The sequence below is a fragment of the Idiotropiscis lumnitzeri genome, chromosome 2, assembly GCF_059441095.1.
Source record: "Idiotropiscis lumnitzeri isolate Australia: NSW breed Sydney's pygmy pipehorse chromosome 2, RoL_Ilum_1.0, whole genome shotgun sequence".
Classification (NCBI taxonomy): domain Eukaryota; kingdom Metazoa; phylum Chordata; class Actinopteri; order Syngnathiformes; family Syngnathidae; genus Idiotropiscis; species Idiotropiscis lumnitzeri.
Genome location: NC_142392.1, coordinates 26,526,424 through 26,553,500, shown reverse-complemented (window position 1 = coordinate 26,553,500; position 27,077 = coordinate 26,526,424). Strand labels below are relative to the sequence as shown.

The following is a 27,077-nucleotide window of genomic DNA, read 5'->3' as shown; positions in this document are numbered from 1 at the left end:
ATATTTCATTATTCGTTTCAGTATTTATTAAACTACAATAATTCACTATTAATTTCAAGATTCATTGATCTGTTTTAGGAATAATTTAGTATTCAATGTTTAATAGTTACAGTATTTACTTTTTAAATTTTTGTTTCCACATTCTGTTCAATCTTCATCTTATGGAAAATTATTTTGCAAGCACCAACACAAGGTTTTTAAAGATAACGATAAAGATGTCCTTCAATAGTCCTACAATGGGTAAATTTGCAGTATTACAGCAGCAAACATATAGATCACACAGAGGCGGTGGTGCAATGTGGCCGTTTATGTATAACATTAGCAGCAGATATTCAGAAAAAGCAAACCTATGCGAATATACACAGTATATACGTAAATACACAAATCCCCATGTGTATATACACACTTACATCCCACAACATTTACAAGTGTAAGGAAACACTCCGAATGTCTGTCTATGGTACAGAGGGAAAATTAATAAAATGCTGCAATGATAAAAAAATACTGCTGTCATAACCCGTGTCGGTCATGTCAGTGTTTTTGTTATTATTTTCTTCACCTTCCTGCCATGTGCTCATTCTGTTTATTTAGTCAGCTGAGTGGGGCGTTCCCTCCAGCACTCGTTCCCCACCAGCCACGCACCTGTTCCCCGTTACCCTCACACACCTGATGCCCATCTGCTCCCCTAATTACTGGACTATTTGAACACCTCACTCCGACAACTCATTGGCGGTGCATTGCTCCGTTACGGACTGTCACGACCACTCTCTGATCTCGTGCATTCTCTTGTCCGCGTCCCCACTCTCGTCCCCACTCTCGTCCCCACTCTCGTCCCCACTCTCGTCCCCACTCTCGTCCCCACTCTCGTCCCCACTCTCGTCCCCACTCTCGTCCCCACTCTCGTCCCCACTCTCGTCCCCACTCTCGTCCCCACTCTCGTCCCCACTCTCGTCCCCACTCTCGTCCCCACTCTCGTCCCCACTCTCGTCCCTGTTAGTGATGGGTAGATGAGGCAACCTGTATCGTTTTGACACAGTGACACACTGTATTGACACTGTGTTGACACTGTGTTGCTGAATACTGACACCTGGTGGACTTGCAGGAAAAATTTGACAGGGTCATCAGACTCTGATCTGTCAAACTAATTTTATCCAATTCCAATGATTAGGCATTTGCATTCACATTATTTTTACATATACGTACTTTCATAAAAAAATCTTTGATATTTGAGACGCAGTTGATAAATTAAGTGAACATCTGTCTGAATGCTCAAGTAAAAGTGTTGTGAATGACAATGGACTCATTGTAATTAAAGATTTTTATTAAAAAAAATTTGTTTCTCCAGCGTTTTGTTATTCAGTCTATTTATATCTTTTTTTTTTAGGCAATTTCCCCCGCCTTTGAGAAGATCCTCCCACAAGGCACTGAAGAGGCCGGTGTGCACAACGCCTGTGTGGCTAATTGAAATAGATGAGGGAACGTTGCCTCCATGGACTTCCAGTATAAGAGCGGGTCTTCCGTACGTGCAACGTTTCCTGCTGACATATAGCGCTGCACCTCTGAGTGCGCACAAGGCAGAAAACTTGCGTAAGTTTGGCTTTTAAAGGTTGATTTACTAACTAATTCTCATTTCCACGGTGACTCAACTCCAACAATACTAAAGCTGTTGCTTTGTTATTCATATAGAATTTTTGTTTAAAATCCCCCTGGCTCTTTTTATTGTCTTTTCTATATTATGAAAGTATTAATAACTGTTTGTTAATGTTAAAAAAGTTTTTGACAAAAAACGTATTCGTAAATATTTATCATGTCACTGATGGTGGAGTGGTACACTCGCCTGAGTTGTGTGCAGGCAGCGTGGGTTCAGTTCCCTCTCAGTTACGGTGTCTATGTCTGCCCTGTGACTGGCTGGCGACCAGTTCAGGGTGGAGTGGGCCTTTCGCCCGAAGTCAGCTGGGATAGGCTCCAGCACTCTCCCGCGACCCTGTTCAGGATAAGCCGTGTGGATAATGACATGACATGACAAATATTTCTCATCTCATCAATATTTGCACAACAGAGTACTGAGTTTCGAGATCCTCACTATAATAGTTCTCAAAATTATATTTCTTATCAATTTAGGTTAGTTAAGGGATATTTTATTGACAATCTAATATCAATCTACAAAGATAGAAAAACAATTGGTGGTGGGGTGGCGCGAATCTTTTTCTTCTTGGTAGGGGCGGGCGTGAAATAATTGAGAAGCACTGCGAGTATATGCAGACATTATATTCATACAATCTTGCAGCCCGAGTGAACCACAGCATTGTTGCAAGTTCGGTCGGAGAAACGTAAACGTCCCACTGCTGTTCCAGCAGCGGCTTTTAGGGGCATAGGCGGAAGTGACGCGAGAGATGACTCGCCAATGTGGCGTTAATTTAATTATTTGGTTAATTTTTTTTTATCAACCGAATTAAAATATTATATAAAATAAATATTAAAATAGAACATCCAGGTGTAAATAAAACCCACTGAGGCAAAGAAATATATATGGAAAATACGCGCTTAAAGCATGACGTCATAAGCAAGCGCGCAGCTTCCGAAGGACCTCGACTACATCCACCGACCCGTCCACACCGGAACAAAAGCAGTTCACCGCTAAATTCTTCTGATTTAGTGTGGAACTGACTGTAATTTTCTCAAAGGATGTCCAGTGCTACTCTAAAGGACTACGACATAATTCATTAAGTCTTTGTGTCCCGATAACCTCATCTTCGCGCGTTGATGCTTTTCGGCGTAGTTAGCTTAGCTTGTTAGCTAGCTAGCTGCTAACAAAAAGAGGCACATGACTCATCGCCAAGCAGAGATCAAGTGCGGATTTTTGGGAATTATCATTTGAATATGTGTGAAAAAACGACACCCATGTACAAAGTGGATCTTTGTGGAATAAAAGAAGAGAACGAGCAACATCTTCAACTGCTGGACGAAGTTTGCAACCAGCCTCGTGTTGTGCCACTCAAAGCAGGTTTGTACACGTTTTACTCTCATTTGCTTTGTCAAGAACGACTTTCTATCGTTAAAAATATGCATCACAACATTAAGTTGTTTGGGGAAATGCGTCCAAGGTTATTGCCGTTTTATTTTTAAATATTGCTCGTCGGTTTGCTGAACATTTGTTTTTGCCAAATGAAATCAGTGCAGAAAATATATGCCAAAGAATAACCAATAGGGGGGCGTGAACTCCATGTTTTTTTTTTTTTATAAAATTTGAACTGATTATTTAACATTTTACATTTTCTGGTATTTATATCTTGTTCAAGCAATTCCTTCCGGAAGGAATTCTGCCTGACTTTTTTTAAAAATCAAGCACGTAATGGTCTTATTTATTAACTTTGTACTGGCTTCGTCGGGTGAGAGTCAATGAACCTCCGGTGGATCTGCACTGTTTTGTGCACATGTGCGTAGTTTCACCCCATCCAAACATTTAAAATACATTTAATGCATCCATCCAGGGTTGCACGGATCTCGATCAGTGAACAAGCGCATGCTGCAAGGAATGCATCTGCATCTTTAGCTTTCTATGGGCTTAAAAAGGGAGTACGCCACAACCCCATTTTCTACCAACAAGGCCAGGAACATTTAGTTCCTGGTCATAAAGTTCCTGTGTCCCAGATGGTTTGCATCTCCCCCGCAACTCATAGTTCTTGATCATTTATGCAAATGACAATGATGACGGAACAATGGGAGGTGTTGTGTTACTTTGTTACTCATTACTGACACCCTATGGCTGTTAAGCATCGTTGCAGTTCCAAAATAATTCAGTGAACTCTTAAAATATTTTGGTGTATCTTAGTCGAATTTGAATACATATTGGATAACTTTAAAATATACAGTCATTATTCAAATATGTCAACATGAAAGTCACAGTGAAAGTGTTGTTGCTTAATGCTTATGTGTAAGAACTTTTACTCTTCAAACGTAATTTTGTTTTAAAATTTATTTAAAAACAGAAATTTTATAAAAAATAAAAAGGGGAATGTTGGAATGTACTAGCAGGCTAAATGTAAATCATGCAATAAATAGCGACTCTGATGCCAGGGCCCCTTTAATTCTTTTAGGGATCCAGATTATAATGGAAGCAAAAATACCCACGATGAAACTATCCATAAATGCAAAAAGAAATACTTGTAAACATATTTCACTTGAAGGATTCCTATTCTATCAATGACATTATGTTGCGATGGCCCCCAGTGGCCCCCATTAAAAAGTTAGGGTCCCACAACAGGTGTTCCATCAGACGTGTGTGTGCTAACTTCAGCTCGCTTCCAGAAACGTCTGTGAGTATGTCAGGAATGAAATCGGCATCAGCCGCAACATGCTTCCTTTTTAAATGCTCGTTTATCACTGTTGTGCTGCGAAAGGGAGGTTTACACCGTAGGACGTAATTTTGTGAAATGCCCCCATGGTCCGATCCAAATCGGGGTCGCACGCATTGCTCCGTGTGCGTCAGGCACAAGTCAAGGTAGCACGGTAGGAACAATATAAGACAAAGTCGCCACATGAGCTTTGACTTGACCAAACCAAATTTGTCTTTTTGTGTCCTGCAGACGTCAGACAAAATGATCTCCGTTCTGTGAAAGAGGAGCCAGACTTGACTCACATCAAAAAGGAGGAGGTGGAGATCAACAAGTCACCAGTGAACGTTGTCCATATAAAGACTGAAGATGAAAACAAGGATGAGAGTGAGGACAACAGAGGGGTGCTTCCTTTTTAAATGCTCGTTTATCACAGCTGTGCTGCTAGGAAAGGGAGGTTTACATCGTCAAACGTAATTTTGTGAAATGTCCCCATGGTCCGGTCCAAGTTGGGGTCGCACGCATTGCTCCGTGTGCGGCAGGCATAAGTCAAGGTAGCACGGTAGAAACAATATAAGACAAAGTCGCCGCATGAGGTTTGACTTGACCAAACCAAATTTGTGTTTGTCTTTTTGTGTCCTGCAGACGTCTGTGAAAACGATCTCCGTTCTGTGAAAGAAGAGCCAGACTTGACTCATATCAAAAAGGAGGAGGAGGAGGAGATCAACAAGTCACCACTGAACGTTGTCCCTATAAAGACTGAAGATGAAAAAAAGGATGTGAGTGAGGACAACAGAGGGGCGGAGCCTCCAAGCAGCAGCTCAAGTCATCACGTGACAACAGAAGGTGATGAAGACCACTGGGGGCCATCACAAGCACATCATGAGGACACATTATCAGACACTCATGACGATGATGATGATGAAGATGATGGGCAAGCCAAAGGTGAAAGGGCATGTCACACTGACTCATTAACTTCAAAGCTGTCGTTAAAACCGCACACAAGAACACACAGCGGAGATAAACCTTTTTCCTGCTCAGTTTGTGGAAAATGCTTCTCTCGAAAGTCTTCTTTAGTAAGGCACACAAGAACGCACATTGGAGAAAAACCTTTTTCCTGCTTGTTTTGTGACAAAAGCTTTTCTCTAAAGTCACATTTAACAAGCCACACAAGAACACACAGTGGTGAAAAACCTTTTTCCTGCTCAATTTGTGACAAAAGCTTTTCTCTAAAGTCACATTTAACAAGCCACACAAGAACACACAGTGGTGAAAAACCTTTTTCCTGCTCAGATTGTGGTAAAAGCTTCTCCGAGAATTCTAATTTCACAAGGCATGCAAGAACACACAGTGGAGTAAAACCTTTTTCTTGCTCAATTTGTGGCAAGAGTTTCTCTCAAAAGTCGCATTTAACAAGCCACACAAGAAAGCACAGTGGTGAAAAACCTTTTTCCTGCTCAGTTTGTGGAAAATGCTTCTCTCAAAAGTCGCATTTAACAAGCCACACAAGAACGCACAGTGGAGAAAAACCTTTTTCCTGCTTGTTTTGTGGTAAAAGCTTTTCTCTAAAATCAAATTTAACAAGCCACACAAGAACACACAGTGGTGAAAAACCTTTTTCCTGCTCAATTTGTGGCAAAAGCTTTTCTCTAAAGTCACATTTAACAAGCCACACAAGAACACACAGTGGTGAAAAACCCTTTTCCTGCTCAGATTGTGGTAAAAGCTTCTCAGAGAATTCTAATTTCACAAGGCACGCAAGAACACACAGTGGAGAAAAACCTTTTTCTTGCTCAATTTGTGGCAAGAGTTTCTCTCAAAAGTCGCATTTAACAAGCCACACAAGAAAGCACAGTGGTGAAAAACCTTTTTCCTGCTCAGTTTGTGGCAAAAGCTTTAATGTAAAGTCATTTTTAACAAATCACACAAGAACACACAGTGGTGAAAAAACCTTTAGCTGCTCAGATTGTGGTAAAAGCTTCTCCGATAATTCTAATTTCACAAGGCACGCAATAACACACAGTGGAGAAAAACCTTTTTCTTGCTCAATTTGTGGCAAGAGCTTCTCTCGAAAGTCTCATTTAGTAAGGCACACAAGAACGCACAGTGGTAAAAAACCTTTTTCCTGCTCAGTTTGTGCCAAGAGTTTCTCTCAAAAGTTGCATTTAACAAACCACACAAGAACGCACAGTGGAGAAAAACCTTTTTCCTGCTCAGTTTGTGGCAAAAGCTTCTCTCAAAAGTTGCATTTACGAATCCACACAAGAACGCACAGTGGAGACAAGCCATTCAGTTGCAGCGTTTGTGCTAAAACATTCTTCACTAAACAGCATGCTGAGAGACACAATTGTGCTGGTGAGAATTGCAGCGATACTTGAAGATTAAAAAAAGAAGAAAAAAAATGAAAGAACCGACTCTTTGTGGTAAGATGTAAATGTGATTTTCAATAAAATATGAAATTGAATTTTGCAAAGCTCTTTTATTGACACAAAGCCAATGTGATCAGTGCCAGAATAACCATTGTCTCTGAGTGATGATGAGTTTTTTTGTTTTTATACCGAACATTATCAATGAAATTAATTGCCTTTGCCTGGAATAACATTTGTTAACATTATGCTTTTCAGTTGTCTTTTTAATCGTACTTAATGGAAAAGGTGTGAGAAGAAACGGTGCTTATGAAATCGGTGCCTTCCACAATCATCAATAAAATCACTTGTTCCACTTGCTCAACTGGCCTCCATTACGCTGTGAAAAGGTGAAAAACTGAACTAGAAGTTGAACGATAAAAAGAGCCAGAAGGAGAAACGCAAGCAGTCTCAGTTTCTCTCAAAGGTTTTGGAATGTCAGGAGTTGGCAACTTGATGGCGACTGGAGTCAGCGCTGGTTTTCTCGTTGTGTTTGGCTGGCTCGTATATGTATGGTCCATTGAACATAACTCAAACTCTTCAAATATCCCCTCAGATACATTTAATATTTCGCTTTCTGAATACATTTCTGACGAGCTAAAACCACTTTCTAGGTAGAGCTCTATCAAGCGTTTGGGGTTTGTTTCTAAGCAGAATCTCACTTCGGAAAAACTTAAATCATTTGTCAAATATACCAAACATTTTTTTTCATGCTTTATCATATTTTTTATACATTGGATTATTTATATAGTGAAATGGGAAAATATTAAAATGTAAAATTGGAAATCACATACAGACTTAATTCAATTAATAACAAATATAGAAACATTTTATAAATATTGAACTATTAGAGAAGAGTCCTGATCTTGAAATAAATATTGAATTATAAAAAATACTTAAAAAATTAATTCAATAACCCGACCCCGGATGAGCGGCAGAAAATGGCTGGATGGATGGAATAATTTAAATGGCATCCAAATTCAAAAGAACAAATATGTTAAGAAATATTCAAGTGTGAAATAAAAAGGTTTAAATTAATATTGATATAATTTAACATTAAAATAATTGAATAAATATTGTAGTATTACATAAGCTAGCTTAAATATAAATTTAAATAAATGAAAAAAAAAGTTGTGTATTTTTAAATGGCCTAAAATAGATATGGGAAGTAATTCTCTTTATGAAACTATGAAGGGACTGGAGCTCACAGAAGTGACCAGTCTTGGTTCTGAAGTTCCGATGTAACCAGATACTGCCCTGAGAGAAAATAGGCCTGAGCATTGTTTATGGTGGGGGCAATTCTCTCGCCAGGTCAGTGACCTTCCAGGGTATGGAAGTAATTTAAGGTGCCTTCAGTGAAGTCCTACTTTGTCCTACTTGAATGAATCCCCATCAAAATACCATCATTTATGACACCACGGCTGGACAAATAATATCCAGAAACACACTTAAGCACCACTAAGTGAGTGTTGGACGATATAGCTTCTCTTGAAAGGTCCGACTTGAAAATGTCCTTGCAAGTTTATCTGCAATTAAATTCACACTTTTCCCTCCTTTGGCCATTGTGGTTTAAAAAAAGCAAGAATATATTTCAGATTTTCGAACGGTCGCCAGTTACGACTTTTGGGTGTGTTGATTCGGCATAGCGCCGCCCCCTCACGAGTGAGCATCCAATCACAAATCGCGTTCATCACCCTCAGCATAAGGCCAGCTAGAAGGCTCACTGTAACCAACTCGTGATCTGATTGGCTATCGCAACCGCCTAACAAATATGAACGCTCATTGACTTTGACAGAAGAGATGCTAGCACAATTGCATCTTAAGGCCTTGGAACGAATAATGCGCGCTCCTCGTATTGTGAAACCTGCCCGGCAACACGAGCGAGCGGAATTCTGATTGGATTCAAAACTCTCACCTAAAAATACAACGCTCAGCTATAATATGACATCAATTCACAGTTCAGCGATGGTCCGGAGAAGCCGAGGAGGCCTTGAAGGACTGTTTCAACACAACTGTGTGGGAGGTATTCAGCGAAGCTCACGGTGAGGACATTAATGGTCTAACAGACACAGTTACAGACTATATTAACTTCTGCATGGAGAACACCATTCCCACCAGGACTGTAAGATGTTTCTCCAACAACAAACCCTGGATCACACCGGACATTAAAGCTCTCCTGAAGGAGAAAAAGAGGGCTTTTGTTTCAGGCGACAAGGACGAGCTGAAGAGAGTGCAGCGTCAGCTGAGAAGGAGGATCCGAGAGGGGAAAAAGTCCTACAGGATGCGGATGGAAGAACAACTGCAGCGGAACAATGCCAGGGATGTCTGGAGGGGCCTGAAGACCATCTCAGGCCACGGACAAGCAGGTAAGACCCAGAAGGGGAGGGGGCTTCAGTGGGCAAATGAGTTGAACCTATTTTTCAATAGGTTTGATCAAATGTCTGACCCCGCTCTGGCTTCCCTGATGCAGCCCCCACCCACCCCTCCTGCCACTGCGAACAAGACCCTCTCTCCCCCTCTCTCGCCCCTCTCTCTCTCCACAGGCTCCAGTTCCCAGCCTCATCAGACAACCACCACTTCCTCCTGCTCAGCCTTGTTCCTCACAACATCTCAGGTGAAGAACCAGCTGAGGAAGATGAAGGCGAGGAAGGCGGCAGGCCCAGATGGGATCAGCTCCCAGCTCCTCAAATCCTGCGCAGACCAGCTGTGTGGAATCGTCCAGCACATGTTCAACCTGAGCTTGAAGCTGGGCAGAGTCCCCCAGCTGTGGAAAACATCCTGCCTGGTTCCGGTTCCAAAGACACCCCATCCGAAGGAGCTCAACAACTTCAGACCAGTGGCGCTGACGTCTCATCTGATGAAGACCCTGGAGAGACTGGTCCTCGTCCATCTGCGCCCCCTGGTCAGCTCCTCAATGGACCCACTCCAGTTTGCATACCAGCCTGGCATCAGTGTGGATGATGCCATCATCTACCTGCTCCACACTTCACTCTTCCACCTGGAGAAGGCGGGGGGCACGGTGAGGATCATGTTCTTTGATTTCTCAAGTGCTTTCAACACCATCCAGCCCGCCTTATTGGGAGACAAGCTGGAGCAGGCGGGAGTGGCCCACCACCTTCATCACATGGATTCACAACTACCTCACAAACCGGCCACAGTACGTGAGAACACAGGACTGTGTGTCTGACGTGCTCCTCTGCAGCACGGGAGCGCCGCAGGGAACTGTGCTGGCTCCCTTCCTGTTCACCCTCTACACCTCGGACTACAAATACAATTCCACAACCTGTAACCTGCAGAAGTTCTCTGATGACTCTGCGATTGTCGGCCTCATCACTGACGATGACGATCGAGAGTACAGAGGGGTTACGCAGGGGTTCGTGGACTGGTGTCAGCAGAACCGCCTCCAAATCAACGCTGGGAAATCCAAAGAGCTGGTGGTGGATTTCCGCAAGCGTCGGCACTCTCCACCTGCACCAGTGAATATCCAGGGAACAGACGTTGAGAGGGTCTCAACTTACAAGTACCTGGGTGTTCATCTGAACAATAAACTGGACTGGAGCGACAACACAGACGCTCTCTATAGGAAGGGTCAGAGCAGACTCTTCCTACTCAGGCGGCTGAGGTCCTTTGGCGTTCGGGGAACACTCCTCAGGAACTTCTATGACTCGGTGGTTTCATCAGTCATCTTCTATGGAGTGGTCTCCTGGGCAGGAGGCATCTCGGGCCGAGACAAAAAGAGACTGGACAAACTGGTGAGGAGGGCCAGCTCTGTCCTGGGCTGCTCCCTGGACTCTGTGGACTCAGTGGGGGGCAGAAGGATGACGGCAAAACTGTCATCAATGCTGGACAAACCAGCCCACCCATTCAATGACACTCTGAGAACACTTTACAGCTCCTTCAGTGACAGACTTTTACACCCTCGCTGTACCAAAGAGAGATTTCGCCGCTCCTTCCTGCCAACTGCTGTCAGACTTTTTAACAAGAACATTGGGTCAGGCCTACAAACGGGAGGGCATTAGTGCAATTGTGCAGTCCTAGGATGCAATATTAACTACTACTGTACTTTCAGCCAAGGGTGTACTTAAATATTGACCAATGATGTATTTTGTTTACCATTACAGTATTCTTATTACAATACTTCTATCACTGTAGTATTTCTACCACTGCAGGATGTTCACTATTACAGTACTTTTATCATTGCAGTACTTTCATCATTGCAGTATTTTTCTATCGTTGCAGTACTTTTACTCTTACAGTACTTTTACCATTGCAGTATTTTCTATCATGCAGTACTTTTCTATCATTTCAGTACTCTTACCATTACAGTACTTTTATCATTGCAATATTTTTATGATTGCAGTATTTTCAATCATTCAGTAGTTTTTATCATTACAGCGTTTCCCCCTCCGTATAATGGACAAACATTAGGAGTGTTTCCTTACACTTAGATACGTTTATACTGTGTATATTTGCATGCTTTTTCTGAATGTCTGCTGCTAATGTTATACATTAACGGCTACATTACGCCGCCGACTCTGTGTGATCTATATCTTTGCTGCTGTAACACCTCAAATTTCCCCATTGTGGGACTAATAAAGGACATCTTATCTTATCTTATGTGAAGATTATGATAATTTTTTTTTATTGATTATGTTCAGCCAACAGAGAAGACCTTGAAGGCCCACCACTGAGTTACTTAATAGCCTAAATTAAACTTTACTTTCATCAATAGAGTTAAAGTTATGCTTTATTGTAGGATTTATGTAATTAATAGCCTTTGATGGACTTTAGTGTACTTAATGTAAACGGGTAACGCTGAAAAAACAAAACAGACAGCAATTAAAGTTTAAACCCATATACGTGAAATGCGCTTTAGAAATAAAGTATATTTTTGCACACATTACACCGACATTGAGTTACTTCAGATCGACGCTGACCTCAATGATGAAGAGAGCCAATGAAAAATCGCAACCCAAAACACAAGCAAACAGGAAAAAGTGACAAACGAGAGAGCTGGCGAAGTAAAGAGTGTGAAACAGGTGAGAAACCCAACAACATTTTACGTTTGTATTTCCATACGTTGTAATTTATGGATGGTAATAATTCTTCATTTCTACTTCTAACATAGTGCAACTGTTGTTTTTTGGGGGAACTTCTGGCATCAGCTAATTTGACACCAATACAATCTTTTTCCAACCACCAGAGTGTCTCAGAAGTTTTTTTATATCACCACTCCAGCCTTGCTTGTCAACCTATCCGGAGGGAAGCTGGGCCAGACCCGCACATCTACAACAATAATATACCACAAACTTTAAAAGTCGTTGTTTATTAAACAGTAAATGGCGATAAAACCCGTCTTCACTCATTCAAAACTGTGGAAAACATTGCCACCTATAGGCTAGAAAACGCAATTGCAGTCTTTCAATTTGTCCCTCTCCGACCACTTCCGGGAATCTCAAATAAATAGAAAAGCCGTTTTTCCATTTTTGCTCATGTTATATTCTATTTTCGTCGTCGAAACAAAATTTTAAATTCAAGCTGTTTTGAGATGTTTCCTTCCTTGTTTCAGAAAACAAACAAGCTGTATTTCAATTTGGGAATTTATTTTTTAAAATGAAACTCAAATAACCAGTCGTTTTTCCTTTATTAATATCTGCTTCCAAATGTAATATAACTACTTTTCAACAAACACGTCCTTCACTATCTCATACATAATTTTTATGCCAATATGGGCGTGGTCTGGAATAGTTACTTCAACAGGCACTCGGTGTTACTCCTGTCGAGTTCAATCAAGGCTCAACTTTGTTCTTCGGTTTTAACAGATGTGATGTATTGATTGTAGTCGTTTCTCATTGAGAATGCAGTGGTGCCCCCTGGGTAACTTGTTGATGACGTAAGTTGTTGTTGAGCGCTGAACGAAAAATACTGTAACGTTGTATAATAAGTCAGGCCAATTTGTCCATCCATCCATTATTAAGCCAAAAACGGCTGCTGTTGGCCGCAACCACGCCGATCAGACCACAACCAAACACAACGACAACAACAGCGGGACAAAGACCAGGAACCTTCTCGAGGTGTCCCGCGAAGGGCTTCTTCATGGAGGAGCCCTGCAAATCCTGGCTACTACACTCAGACTCGCGTCGTGGGAGGCGCCCTTTTCCCTTATCGGAGCTGCATTGCCCGTCCTACATCTGCGATCTCTTCTTCTTAGGGCGGGCGACATCGACTGTGCCGCCTGTCGACGGGGGTTCCACAGGAGCTGCTCCGGCCTGTCCCGATATTCAATGGACATACAAGGCTTCGTCTGCATAATCTGTTTGGGCTCTCTCCGCCTACACGGGTGGCACAGGCCAGTCGAAGCACCCCCACTTCATCTATAACTATCACCCCGTCATCTCTTGCCCCCAACTCTACGTCAGCCATTCCCCCCGCTACTCCCACACGCGAGTCTTGCGCTTCTGAGGATTATCCTCAGGCGCCTCGAGTGATTTAACAACAACAACAACAACATAACGTTCACTCCCCTGCTGCCTTCACAGCCTCCACAGAAACGAGGAAAACACAGAACCCTTGAACTATTTACAAAGTCGTTACACTGCCCTCCCCTTTATCAAGAACCTCGTCCCGAGGGCGTCATTCAACAAAGTCACTGAGGTGACCCGGTGGTCTCCTCTGTCGCTGAGGCCGCCCCGAGGCATGTCCGCTCGGAACAGTCAGTGTAGCATCAGGCGATGAGTCCTCAACTGTAGCCGCCTATGGGGGTGAGAGTGGAGGTACAATCCGCCGTCTTGGAGTGTTGGGATTCGAAACCCACTGTGAGTGTGTCCGCGACCCAGACTGCTGCTGTGGAACGGCACCACCTCTATATGGGGCCAGTCTGTCTCTGTGGAGGGCTACCCGTCTGCCACCAGGTGGCAGCTGCACCCTATACACCACCTCTCCTATCCTCTCCAGCACGCCACACGGCCCCGCCCACTGCCTGTCCAATTTAGGACACCTGCCCTTTTTCCTTTTTGGGCTGGACACCCAAACCAGGTCTCTGGCCTTAAAGTCCGTCCCTCTGGCCTTCATGTCATAATTCCTTTTCTGCCTTACACCTGCCTTCTGTAAATGGTCGCGAGCAAAGACACGTGCTGACTCCAACCTGTCTTGGAGTCTCCTGGCATACTCTGGTCCTGGTGGCACGGCTGGTGTATCAGGGGGTCTGCCAAAAGCCATTTCCACCGGTGTCCGTAGCTCACGCCCCAGCATGAGCAGGGCAGGTGTACATGAAGTGGAATCCTGTACAGCGGACCTGTAGGCCCACAAAACCAGAGGGAGATGCCTGTCCCAATCTCGTTGGTGCTCCGCTGTGAGAATTGCGAGTTGTTTTGCCAAGGTCCTGTTAAAGCGCTCAATAAGCCCATCACTTTGAGGATGCAGAGGTGTTGTGCGCGTTTTCCTCGTGCCCAGTCGCTCACACATTGCAGTGAACACAGCCGACTCAAAGTTTCTCCCTTGGTCGCTGTGAATGACCTCAGCTGCCCCAAACCTTGTAGACATGCCTTCAACCAGCGCGTCTGCAACAGTCTCTGCTTCTTGGTCGGGGATGGCATATAATTCTGGCCATTTCGTAAAATAGTCCATAGCAGCTAAGACATAACGGTTGCCTGTGTCAGTGCGTGGAAATGGGCCCATTATGTCCACCGCAATCCTCTCCATCGGCGCGCCCACTGCTAGCTGTTGGAGGTGGGCACGAGACCGGCCTGGTGGACCCTTGTGCGCTGTGCAGAGGTCACAACGGCAACAAAAGTCCTCAACATCTCGCCTTAGTTGACCCCAATAGAAACTTTGCCGGAGTCTGCGAAGTGTTTTTGACACACCAAAGTGTCCTGCCTCTGCAGGCCCATGAGAAGCTTTCAACACAGCCTCTCTCAGAGCCCTGGGGACGACCACCTGCCATCTATCCTCACCAGTAGCAGGCTCCTTCCAAGCTCTCTGGTGCACCCCATCCTTGGCCTGAAGAGTCCCAATCTTTGAATACAGTCCTTTAGTGGCAGGCGAGTGTCCAGCGACCTCCTCCCACTTAGGGTTTCGACCCGACTCGACCCACTGCAATACAGGTCGGAGGTCAAAATCCTGTTGATGCTGCTTCCTCTATTCAGGTGCCCCCACAACCTTGACCTCCCTACATACGGGGTCGACATGATCATGTGCGGGACTTTGCTCATCACCACAAAGTTCCTTCTCTCGGGTCTCTCTCTTCTCGCAGAAGCGGCAATCAGCAAGAGCACAAGGGCGTCGAGACATAACGTCAGCGTTGGCATAGTGATTTCCAGCCCTGTGCTCAACTTGGAAGACACATGGTGTCAGTTCTTCAAGCCAGCGTGCAATCTGTCCTTCAGGCTCCTTAAAAGACAATAGCCACTGGAGTGCCGCATGGTCAGTGTGTACAGTGAAGGGTAAACAGGACAGATAATATCGAAAATGGCTAATGGCTCTCACAATTGCCAGCAGTTCCCTTCGTGTGACACAATAACGCCGTTCAGCCTTATTCAAGGTTTTGCTGAAGTATGCCACTACTCTCTCCCCGTCTGCCCCCACTTCACTCAAAACCGCCCCAATTCTGACATTGCTGGCATCAGTGTCCAGGACAAACGGCAGGTTGGCATCTGGGGGGACGAGAATGGGTGCCTCCGTCAGCACCTTCTTTAGCGAGCTGAAGGCCCGTCTGCACTCGGGAGTCCAGTCAAAATCAGTGTCCTTCCGCTGCAGGTAGAAAATCGGTGCAGCTAGACATGAGAAACCCCGCACGAATCGCCTGTAATAGGATGCCAGCCCAAGGAAGCTCTTCAGTTCACGCGGGTTGCTGGGAGTAGGCCAGTCCCTCACGGCTCGCACTTTCTCCTCCAAAGTGCTAATGCCTTCCCTTCCAACTTTGTGTCCCAGGAACTCAAGCTCTCTTCTCATGAAGCAGCACTTGTTAGGGTGAAGCTTCAGACCCGCAGTGGAAATTCTTTGTAAGACCTGGCGCAGGGCCTCCAAGGCTGCATGGAAAGAGTTCCCATGGACCAGGATGTCATCCAAATTGACCAAACATTCCTGTCGGGGGATGCCAGCCAGCACCTTGTCCATAAGCCGCTCAAAGGTAGCAGGTGTTATGATCCTGTGTCTTCTGTCTCGTCAAGTCTATTGTGTCCACCTGTGTTCGTTTACGCAAGCCCTTGTGTTAACCAATCAGGTCCTTCCAACCCTCCGTGTCTTGTCCAGGTGCTCCTCGTTGTCTTGTTACTTTGTTTGTATTTAGTTCCCTGGTTGCTTTCATTTCTTGTTGGTCCATTGTCGCTTGTCCCTGTCGCTGTCGTAGTTGTCTGATGTTCATGTCCCTGGTTTCATACCTGTCTCGCTGTCAAGATTAGTTTTGTCAAATTGTTGTGTTTTGTTCATGCCTGTTGTTTTGTACTTTTTGATATTTGAGTTTTTCCAAGTTCTTGGCTTGCCTTTTATTTTTGTTTAATGAATACTAGTGATGGGTAGATGAGGCATCCTGTATCGTTTCGACACAGTGACACAATGTATTGACACTGTGTTGACACTGTGTTGCTGAATACTGACACCTGGTGGACTTGCAGGAAATATTTGACAGGGTCATCTGACACTGATCTGTCAAACTAATTTTATCCAATTCCATTGATTAGCGACGTGATGTGTTTTTATATATCCTATTTCGTATTACTTTCCATCGCACTAATTATTCTCTTATCTAATTTATATATTTAACTGAATTATTGTTGTATTGCACTGGAGAGGGGAGCTCTCTAATCTCGTTGCACACTTGAGTACAATGACAAAGGGATTTCTCATTCTGATTAGGCATTTCCTTTCACATTATTTTTACATACACGCAATTTCATAAAAAAAATCTTTGATATTCGAGACGCAGTTGATAAATTAAGTGAACATCTGTCTGAATGCCCAAATAATAGTGTTGTGAATGACAATGGACTCATTATTATTTAAAAAAAATTAGTTTCTCCAGCGTTTTGTTATTCAGTCTATTTCTTTTTTGAGGCAATTTCCCCCGCCTTTGAGAAAATCCTCTCACAAGGCACTGAAGAGGCCGGTGTGCACAAGGCCTGTGTGGCTAATATAAATAGGTGAGGGAACGTTGCCTCCATGGACTTCCAGTATAAGAGCGGGTCTTCCGTACGTGCAACGTGTCCTGCTGACATATAGCGCTGCACCTCTGAGTGCGCATCAACAGTGACGTCTTCCATCTTGTGGATATTTAACGCAAAGTAATGCGCCAATAACTCGATGCTTGTTTCGAGCGTCCATCCTGTTGACAGATGCGCGTCCCTATGAACACGGTTTGGCGCGCGACCGCCGTGTCGACACGATTCCGGTAGTGGTCACGTGACTTTCTTAAAGCGGTACGCGCACCGACACGGGGTTTGCCCTGGAAGCTCGGCGCGCGCATCGACGTCTCAGTGTCGCTGGACCCATCACTACCTGCGTGACTTCTTAAGACAGAAGACGGAACATTACAGTAACCGTGAAAAAAACCGAATCGTAAACATACTAAAGCTGTTCCTTCTGGTTATTTACAAAGAATTTTTGTTTAAAATCCCCCTGGCTATTCTTTTTGTCTTTTCTATATTATGTACGTATTAATAACTGTGTTTGGTTTGCTAATATTAATAAAGTTTTTTTTTTTACAAAAAACGTATGAGTAAATATTTATCATCTCATCAATATTTGCACAATAGAGTACTGAGTTTCGAGATCCTCACTATAATAGTTCTCAAAATTATATTTCTTTTCAATTTAGCTTAGTGAAGGGATATTTTATTGACAATCTAACATCAATATACAAAGACAGAAAAAAATGGTGGTGGGGGGCGCGAATCTTTTTCCTCTTGGTAGGGGCGGGCGTGAAATAATTGAGAAGCACTGCGAGTATATGCAGACATTATATTCATACAATCTCGCAGCCCGAGTGAACCACAGCATTGTTGCAAGTTCGTTAGGAGAAACATAAACGTCCCACTGCTGGAGCAGCAGCGGCTTCTCGGGGCAAAGGCGGAAGTGACGTCAGTGTTAACTCGCCAATGTGGCGTTATTTTAGTTATTTTGTAAAAAAAAAATTATCAACCAAATTAAAATATTATATGAATAATATATGAAAATAGAACAGACATGGGTAAAAACAAACACAGAGGCAAAGAAATATATTTGAAAAATACGTGCTTAAAGCATGACGTCATAAGCAAGCGCGCAGCTTCCGAAGGACCTCGACCACATCCACCGACCCGTCCACACCGAAATAAAAACAACCACCGCTGAATTTTTCTGATTTAGTGTAAAACTGACTGTATTTTTTTCACAGGATGTCCAGTGCTACTATAAAGGACGTCGACATAATTCATTAAGTCTTTGTGTCCCGATAATCTCATTTTCGCGCGTTGATGCTTTTCGGCGTAGTTAGCTTAGCTTGTTAGCTAGCTATCCGCTAACGAAAAGAGGCACATGACTCATCGCCAAGCAGAGATCAAGGGCGGATTTTTTGGAATTATCATTTGAAAATGTGTGAAAGAACGACACCCAAGTACAAAGAGGAACTTTGTGGGATAAAAGAAGAGAACGAGCAACATCTTCGACTGCTGGGCGAAGTTAACAAGCAGCCTCCTGTTGTGCTACACGAAGCAGGTTTGTACACGTCTTACTCATTTGCTTTGTCAAGAACGACTTTCTATCGTTAAAAATATGCATCGCAACATTAAGTTGTTTGGGGAAATGCGTTCGAGGGTATTGCCATTTTATTTTTAAATATTGCCTTTTACTTGCCAGTTTGCTGAACATTTGTTTATGCCAAATAAAATCAGTGCAGACAATAAATGCCAAAGAATAACCAATAGTGGGGGGTGAACTCCATGTTTTTCCCAGTATAAATTTTGAACTGTCAATTTAACATTTTACATATTGTGGTTTTTAAACTAGGCTGACAGATGTAGTGTATTTTTATATCCACTGTTGGAGTTTAGCCACCGAGAAAATGAGAAACATTTAGTAAATGAATCTTCAAAGCCAAACTTACTCCAATGCGTGTTCGTTTTTTGTACTCAAGAAGAAAAGGGCCAAATAAAGACTCAACAACAGCTGATTAGGGTTGCGATATTTTAGTTTCTTCGATTTCTGGAGTTCAGGAAATAGTACAAAGACAGATATCTGGGTGGCTTTTTCTTAATCTCATGAGAAACTGTACTCAGACGAGTACAATCGAAAAAATGTCGCGCTGATCTCCGCCCAGCCTCACATTTTATAGGAGGTTTTTTATGTCAAGGGTCATGTAGGTTGAATCGGTCGTCCTTGCTCCTTCCCACGTTCCAAGGCTGACCTTCTCAGGCAGTCTCTCCGTCTCTCCTGCTCACATTCCCCTGTATTCTCGTCAGTGTACAGATTGTGTGTTGTATGTTTTCACAGATCAAATTATGTATTTTTGGTGTTCCTGATCGCGTCCCTGTGACGTCCTCCCCTGCCCAACTTGATATGTTTCTATCTTCTATGGCCTATGTGGAGAATGTGTTTTGTCGTATTTGTCCATGAAGTGCTATCTGGTTTGTCATCAGTTTGACCTGAGCAGACTGAATCTGTTTGTTCTGAATGAGAGTGTGGGTCATGAAAATACTATGTGTGCAATTTTGAGGTCTTGCATTTAAACTAAGTCATATAAATTTATGCCCTGCAATTGGCTGGCAACCAGTTCAGGGTGTCCCCCGCCTACTGCCCGAAGACAGCTGGGATAGGCTCCAGCACCCCCCGTGACCCTAGTGAGGAGAAGCGGTCTAGATAATGGATGGATGGTTGGATATAAATTTAACATATGGATGCATCAGTAAACACCATGACTACAATCCCAGTCAATCTTATTGATGCACTGTACTTCTACTTTCATTTGATAAATGCTTTTTGTTTAATCAATGTCAAACATATTCAGTAAATATGAACCTGCTAAATTAAATAATTGACCTTCTGTCCCGTAAGTGTTTAAAATAATGCCAGCAATCGTAATACAAACCTTCAATATTCATTAGAAGGGAAGGCTGGAGAAAGGGTACACCTTTCCCTTTTTTCTTTTTGGGGACACTTCTTTTTACATCAGCATGTGACGAGAATAAAATCTCTTTTCAAACCAAAATGGCTGTGTCAGAGAGGTTCTTTCCATCACCAATTCTGTTGCAGGAAGCCACAAAAACAGATGCACGAACCGTGTTTAACTGGAAACCGTTTAGCTCGCATTGAACAGAAGTGTGACCCAAACATGTCTTGTAAGCTGAAACCGTTAGAACAACAGGAAGCGTGTGGACGGGTGTGATGAAGTCAAAGTGTTCATGTTTTTCCATTCTTTATGAGTTTGCATATTCAAATTGCTTTGCTCTGCTTCAATAAAACGCCGCAAAGGAGCGGGAAAGCTTTTCTCTTTGGTGGACTGCTCCTCGCAAGTGACAAAGACAATCTTGGCTGGGTGATTCATTTATGAAGGCTTGTCTCGTTTTTGACAAAAACTGTGCACACTGCGGAAAAAAGATCAATGGCGGTTGATGAATTTTAGTGGATGAAACACAAGGGATTACGTTTTTAAAAAAAAAAAATCAAGTACGTATTGGTCTTATTTATCAACTTTGTACTGGCTCGGTCAATGAATCTCAGGTGGCCCTGCACTGTTTTGTGCATGTGTGCATAGTTTCACTTCATCCAAACATTTAAAATACATTTAATGCATCCATCCAAGGTTGCACGGATCTCATCAGTGACGAAGCGCATGCTGCAAGGAATGCATCTGCATCTTTGGCTTACTATGGGCTTAAAAAGGGAGACCGTCACAATGCCCTTTTCCACCAACAAGCCCCGGAACATTTAGTTCTATCTCTTAATAAAGGTAAAGCTAAAGATGTCCTTTATTAGTCCCACAATGGGGAAATTTGAAGTGTTACAGCAGCAAAGATATAGATCACACAGAGTCGGCGGCGTAATGTAGCCGTTAATGTATAACATTAGCAGCAGACATTCATAAAAAGCATGCAAATATACACAGTATAAACGTATCTAAGTGTAAGGAAACACTCCTAATGCCTGTCCATTATACAGAGGGGGAAACACTGTAATGATAAAAGCTACTGAATGATTGAAAATACTGCAATGATAAAGATATTACAATGATAAAAGTACTGTAATGGTATGAGTACTGACATGATAGAAAAGTACTGCAATGATAGAAAATACTGCAATGATAAAAGTACTGTAATGGTAAAAGTACTGCAATGATAAAATATACTGCAATGATAAAAGTACTATAATGGTAGAAGTACTTCAACGATGGAAAAATACTGCAATGATGAAGTATTGTAATAGTAAAAGTACCGCAATGATGGGAAATACCGTAATTATAAAAGTACTGCAATGGTAAAAGTACTGTAATAGTAAAAGTACTGCAATGATAGGAATACTGCAATTATAAAAGTACTGCAAGGATAAAAGTACTGCAATAGTGAACATCCTGCAATGGTAGAAATACTACAGTGATAGAAGTACAGTAATAAGAATACTGTAATGGTAAACAAAATACATCATTGGTCAATATTTAAGTACACCCTTGGCTGAAAGTAAAGTAGTAGTGTATATTGCATTCTAGGACTGCACAATTGCACTAATGCCCTCCTGTTTGTAGGCCTGACCCAATGTTCTTGTTAAAAAGTCTGACAGCAGTCGGCAGGAAGGAGCGGCGAAATCTCTCTTTGGTACAGCGAGGGTGTAAAAGTCTATCACTGAAGGAGCTGTAAAGTGTTCTCAGAGTGTCATTGAATGGGTGGGCTGGTTTGTCCAGCATTGATGACAGTTTTGCCGTCATCCTTCTGCCCCCCACTGAGTCCACAGAGTCCAGGGAGCAGCCCAGGACAGAGCTGGCCCTCCTCACCAGTTTGTCCAGTCTCTTTTTGTCTCGGCCCGAGATGCCTCCTGCCCAGGAGACCACTCCATAGAAGATGACTGATGAAACCACCGAGTCATAGAAGTTCCTGAGGAGTGTTCCCCGAACGCCAAAGGACCTCAGCCGCCTGAGTAGGAAGAGTCTGCTCTGACCCTTCCTATAGAGAGCGTCTGTGTTGTCGCTCCAGTCCAGTTTATTGTTCAGATGAACACCCAGGTACTTGTAAGTTGAGACCCTCTCAACGTCTGTTCCCAGGATATTCACTGGTGCAGGTGGAGAGTGCCGATACTTGCGGAAGTCCACCACCAGCTCTTTGGATTTCCCAGCGTTGATTTGGAGGCGGTTCTGCTGACACCAGTCCACGAACCCCTGCGTAACCCCTCTGTACTCCCGATCGTCATCGTCAGTAATGAGGCCGAGAATCGCAGAGTCATCAGAGAACTTCTGCAGGTGACAGGTTGTGGAATTGCATTTGTAGTCCGAGGTGTAGAGGGTGAACAGGAAGGGAGCCAGCACAGTTCCCTGCGGCGCTCCCGTGCTGCAGAGGAGCACGTCAGACACACAGTCCTGTGTTCTCACGTACTGTGGCCGGTTTGTGAGGTAGTTGTGAATCCATGTGATGAAGGTGGTGGGCCACTCCCGCCTGCTCCAGCTTGTCTCCCAATAAGGCGGGCTGGATGGTGTTGAAAGCACTTGAGAAATCAAAGAACATGATCCTCACCGTGCCCCCCGCCTTCTCCAGGTGGAAGAGTGAAGTGTGGAGCAGGTAGATGATGGCATCATCCACACTGATGCCAGGCTGGTATACGAACTGGAGTGGGTCCATTGAGGAGCTGACCAGGGGGCGCAGATGGACGAGGACCAGTCTCTCCAGGGTCTTCATCAGATGAGACGTCAGCGCCACTGGTCTGAAGTTGTTGAGCTCCTTCGGATGGGGTGTCTTTGGAACCGGAACCAGGCAGGATGTTTTCCACAGCTGGGGGACTCTGCCCAGCTTCAAGCTCAGGTTGAACATGTGCTGGACGATTCCACACAGCTGGTCTGCGCAGGATTGGAGGAGCTGGGAGCTGATCCCATCTGGGCCTGCCGCCTTCCTCGCCTTCATCTTCCTCAGCTGGTTCTTCACCTGAGATGTTGTGAGGAACAAGGCTGAGCAGGAGGAAGTGGTGGTTGTCTGATGAGGCTGGGAACTGGAGCCTGTGGAGAGAGAGAGGGGCGAGAGAGGGGGAGAGAGGTTCTGTCCTGTTGCGCCCTTGTTCGTCCTCATTGTTTTGTTATTTTGTCCCTAGTACCTTGTTGCCTTTTGGTTTCGTTTTGTTGAATAAATTCCCTTTAAGTTACCCTAATCCCGGCTTCCTCGCATTTTGGGTCCACCCCCTCCTCGCCGACCGGCGAACCTAACAGAAATACTTGTAAACATATTTCACTTGAAGGATTCCCATTTTATCAATGACATTATGTTGCGATGGCCCCCAGTGGCCCCCATTAATAAATTAGGGTTCCACAACAGGTGTTCCATCAGACGCACACAATAGCCTGTGTGTGCGAACTTCAGCTCGCTTCCAGAAACGTCTGTGACTAATTCAGGAATGAAATCGGGCATCAACCGCAACGTGCTTCCTTTTTAAATGCTCGTTTATCACAGTTGTGCTGCTAAAGGGCGGTTTACATCGTAGGACGTAATTTTGTGAAATGCCCCCATGGTCCGGTCCAAATCGGGGTCGCACGCATTGCTCCGTGTGCGGCAGGCACAAGTCAAGGTAGCACGGTAGAAAATAAGACAAAGTCGCCGCCTGAGATTTGACTTGACCAAACCAAATTTGTCTTTTTGTGTCCTGCAGACGTCTGTGAAAACGATCTCTGTTCTGTGAAAGAGGAGCCAGATTTGACTCACATCAAAAAGGAGGAGGAGGAGGAGATCAACAAGTCACCAGTGAATGTTGTCCCTATAAAGACTGAAGATGAAAAAAAGAATGTGAGTGATGACAACAGAGGGGCGGAGCCTCCAAGCAGCAGCTCAAGTCATCACGTGACAACAGAAGGTGATGAAGACCACTGGGGGCCATCACAAGTACATAATGAGGACACATTAGACGCTCATGACGATGATGACGTTGACGGTGGGCAAGCCAAAGGTGAAAGGGCATGTCACACTGACTCATTCACTTCAAAGCTGTCTTTAAAAGGGCACAGAAAAACACACAGTGGTGAAAACCCTTTTTCCTGCTCGGTTTGTGGCAAAAGCTTCTCTCGAAAGTCTCATTTTGTAAGGCACACAAGAACACACAGTGGAGATAAACATTTTTCCTGCTCATTTTGCGGAAAAGGTTTCTCTGAAAAGGCAAGGTTAATAGCACACAAAAGAATACACAGTGGAGAAAAACCTTTTTCCTGCTCAGTTTGTGGTAGACGCTTCTCTGTAAAGTCAAATTTAACTTGTCACACAAGAACACACAATGGAGAAAAACCTTTTTCCTGCTCAGTTTGTGGCAAGAGTTTCTCTCAAAAGTCTCAATTAATAATTCACACAAGAACACACAGTGGAGATAAACCTTTTTCCTGCTCAGTTTGTGGAAAATGCTTCTCTCATAAGGCAAATTTAACAAGCCACACAAGAACACACACTGGAGAAAAAACATTTTCCTGCTTGGTTTGTGGTAAAAGCTTTTCTCTAAAATCAAGTTTAAAATACCACACAAGAACACACACTGGAGAAAACCCTTTTTCCTGCTCAGTTTGTGGCCAAGGATTCTCTCGAAAGTCTCATTTAATAATTCACACAAGAACACACACTGGAGAAAAACCATTTTCCTGCTTGGTTTGTGGTAAAAGCTTTTCTCGAAAATCAAGTTTAAAATGCCACACAGGCACACACACTGGAGAAAACCCTTTTTCCTGCTCAGTTTGTGGCCAAGGATTCTCTCAAAAGTCTCATTTAATATTTCACACAAGAACACACACTGGAGAAAAACCATTTTCCTGCTCAGTTTGTGGCAAGAGTTTCTCTGGAAAGTTTCAATTAACAATCCACACAAGAACACACAGTGGTGAAAAATCTTTTTCCTGCTCAGTTTGTGGAAAATGCTTCTCTCATAAGGCAAATTTAACAAGCCACACAAGAACACACAGTGGTGAAAAACCTTTTTCTTGCCCAGTTTGTGGCAAAAGCTTCTCTCAAAAGTTTGATTTAACAATCCACACAAGAACTCACAGTGGAGAAAAACCTTTTTCATGCTCAGTTTGTGGCAAGAGTTGCTCTCGAAAGTCTCATTTAATAACTCACACAAGAACACACACTGGAGAAAAAACATTTTCCTGCTTGGTTTGTGGAAAAAGCTTTGATCTAAAATCAAGTTTAAAATACCACACAAGAACTCACAGTGGAGAAAACCCTTTTTCCTGCTCAGTTTGTGGCAAGAGTTGCTCTCGAAAGTCTCATTTGATAATTCACACAAGAACACACACTGGAGAAAAACCATTTTCCTGCTTGGTTTGTGGTAAAAACTTTTCTCTAAAATCAAATTTAACAAGTCACACAAGAAAGCACAGTGGCGAAAAACCTTTTTCCTGCTCAGTTTGTGGCAAAAGCTTCTCTCAAAATTCAACTTTAACAAACCATAGAAGAACACATAGTGATGAAAAACCTTTTTCCTGCTCAGTTTGTGGCAAGACTTTCTCTCGAAAGTCTCATTTAATAATTCACACAAGAACACACAGTGGTGAAAAATCTTTTTCCTGCTCAGTTTGTGGAAAATGCTTCTCTCAAAAGGAAGGTTTAACACGCCACACAAGAACACACACTGGAGAAAAAACATTTTCCTGCTTGGTTTGTGGTAAAAACTTTTCTCTAAAATCAAGTTTAACAAGTCACACAAGAATACACAGTGGTGAAAAACCTTTTTCCTGCTCAGTTTGTGGAAAAAGTTTCTCTCAAAAGTCGCATTTACGAAACCACACAAGAACACACAGTGGAGACAAGCCATTCAGTTGCAGCGTTTGTGCTAAAAAATTCTCCACTAAACAGCATGCGGAGAGTCACAATTGTGCTGGTGAGAAAAGCAGCGATCCTTGAAGCTTAAAAAAAAGAAAACAAAAAACTGAAGGAACTGACTCTTTGTGGTAAGATATAAATGTGATTTTAAATAAAATATGATATTGAATTTTGCAAAGCTTTTTTATTGACATTAAGCGTGTGATCCGTGCCAGAAGAACCATTGTGTCTGCGTTTTTGTATTTGTTTTTATTTTCGAAAGTATACAGGGACTGTGCATATTAATCAAACTGTTTCCTGTAAATATGCCAAATTATAGCCAATGGCTAATTTGCATCCGTTGTCCCTGAGTGATGATTTTTTTTTGTTTTCATATCAAACATTATTAATGAAATTAATTGTCTTTGCCTGGAACAACATTTGTTCACATTATGCTTTTTCAGTTGTCTTTTTAATCGTACTTAATGGAAAAGTTGTGAGAAGAAACGGTGCTTCTGAAATCGGTGCCTTCCACAATCATCAATAAAATCACTTGTTCCACTTGCTCAACTGGCTTTCATTACGCTGTGTGAAAAGGTGAAAAAGAGAACAATAAGTTGAACTATAAAAAGAGCCAGAAGGAGAAACGCAAATAGTCTCAGTTTCTCTCAAAGGTTTTGGAATGTCAGGAGTTGGCAACTTGATGGCGACTGGAGTCAGCGCTGGTTTTCTCGCTGTGTTTGGCTGGCTTGTATATGTATGGTCCATTGAACAAAAATCAAACTCTTCAAATATCCCCTCACATACATTTAATATTTCACTTTCTGAATAAATTTCTGACTGGCTAAATACACTTTCTAGGTTGAGCTCCATCAAGCGTTTGGCATTTGTTGCTAAGCAGAATCTCACTTCGGAAAAATATACCAAATATTTTTTTTCATGCTTTATTATATTTTTTATAGATTGGATTATTTATATAGTGAAATAGGGAAATATTAAAATGTAAAATTGGAAATCACAAACAGACTTAATTCAATTAATAACAAATATAGAAACATTTTATAAATATTGAACTCATTGAGAAGAATCCTGATCTTGAAATAAATCTTGAATTATAAAAAATACAAAAAAATTAATTCAATAACCCGACCCTGGATGAGCGGCAGAAAATGGCTGGATGGATGGAATAATTTAAATTGCACACATATTCCAATGAACAAATTTGTTCAGAAATATTCAAGAGTGAAATAAAAAGGTTTAGATTAATATTGATATAATTTCACATTAAAATAATTGAATAAATATTGTAGTATTATATAAGCAATTGAAATATACATTGAAATTTAAAAAAAAAACTGTATTTTTAAATGGCCTAATTTAGATCTGGGAAGTAATTCTCTTTA

General features: G+C 42.8%; 3 protein-coding genes across 3 annotated transcripts in view; all 3 read left to right on the top strand.

Moving 5' to 3' along the window:
* Positions 1-6,767, top strand: part of LOC148342133 (uncharacterized) — a 37,330-nt gene extending 30,563 nt beyond the window's left edge. Inside the window, exon 3 of the mRNA XM_088284751.1 lies at positions 4,980-6,767. Coding sequence (XP_088140877.1) covers positions 4,980-6,712 — 1,733 coding nt within the window. The 3' untranslated portion in view covers positions 6,713-6,767. The remainder of the gene's footprint in view (positions 1-4,979) is intronic.
* Positions 1-27,077, top strand: part of LOC148342129 (uncharacterized) — a 99,071-nt gene that overhangs the window by 36,917 nt on the left and 35,077 nt on the right. The gene's annotated exons all lie outside the window — the stretch shown is intronic.
* Positions 18,208-25,989, top strand: LOC148342132 (uncharacterized). Its single transcript, XM_088287548.1, has 2 exons — positions 18,208-18,427; positions 23,546-25,989. Exons 1-2 carry the CDS (start codon positions 18,304-18,306, stop codon positions 25,774-25,776), a joined length of 2,355 nt encoding a protein of 784 aa, XP_088143674.1. The 5' UTR covers positions 18,208-18,303; the 3' UTR covers positions 25,777-25,989.

Coding starts and splice junctions, on each gene's coding strand:
- LOC148342132 (XM_088287548.1), top strand. CDS start 18,304: ATGTGTGAAAGAACGACACCCAAGTACAAAGAGGAACTTTGTGGGATA. Junction 18,428..23,545: donor TGTTGTGCTACACGAAGCAG/GTTTGTACACGT, acceptor TGTGTCCTGCAG/ACGTCTGTGAAAACGATCTC.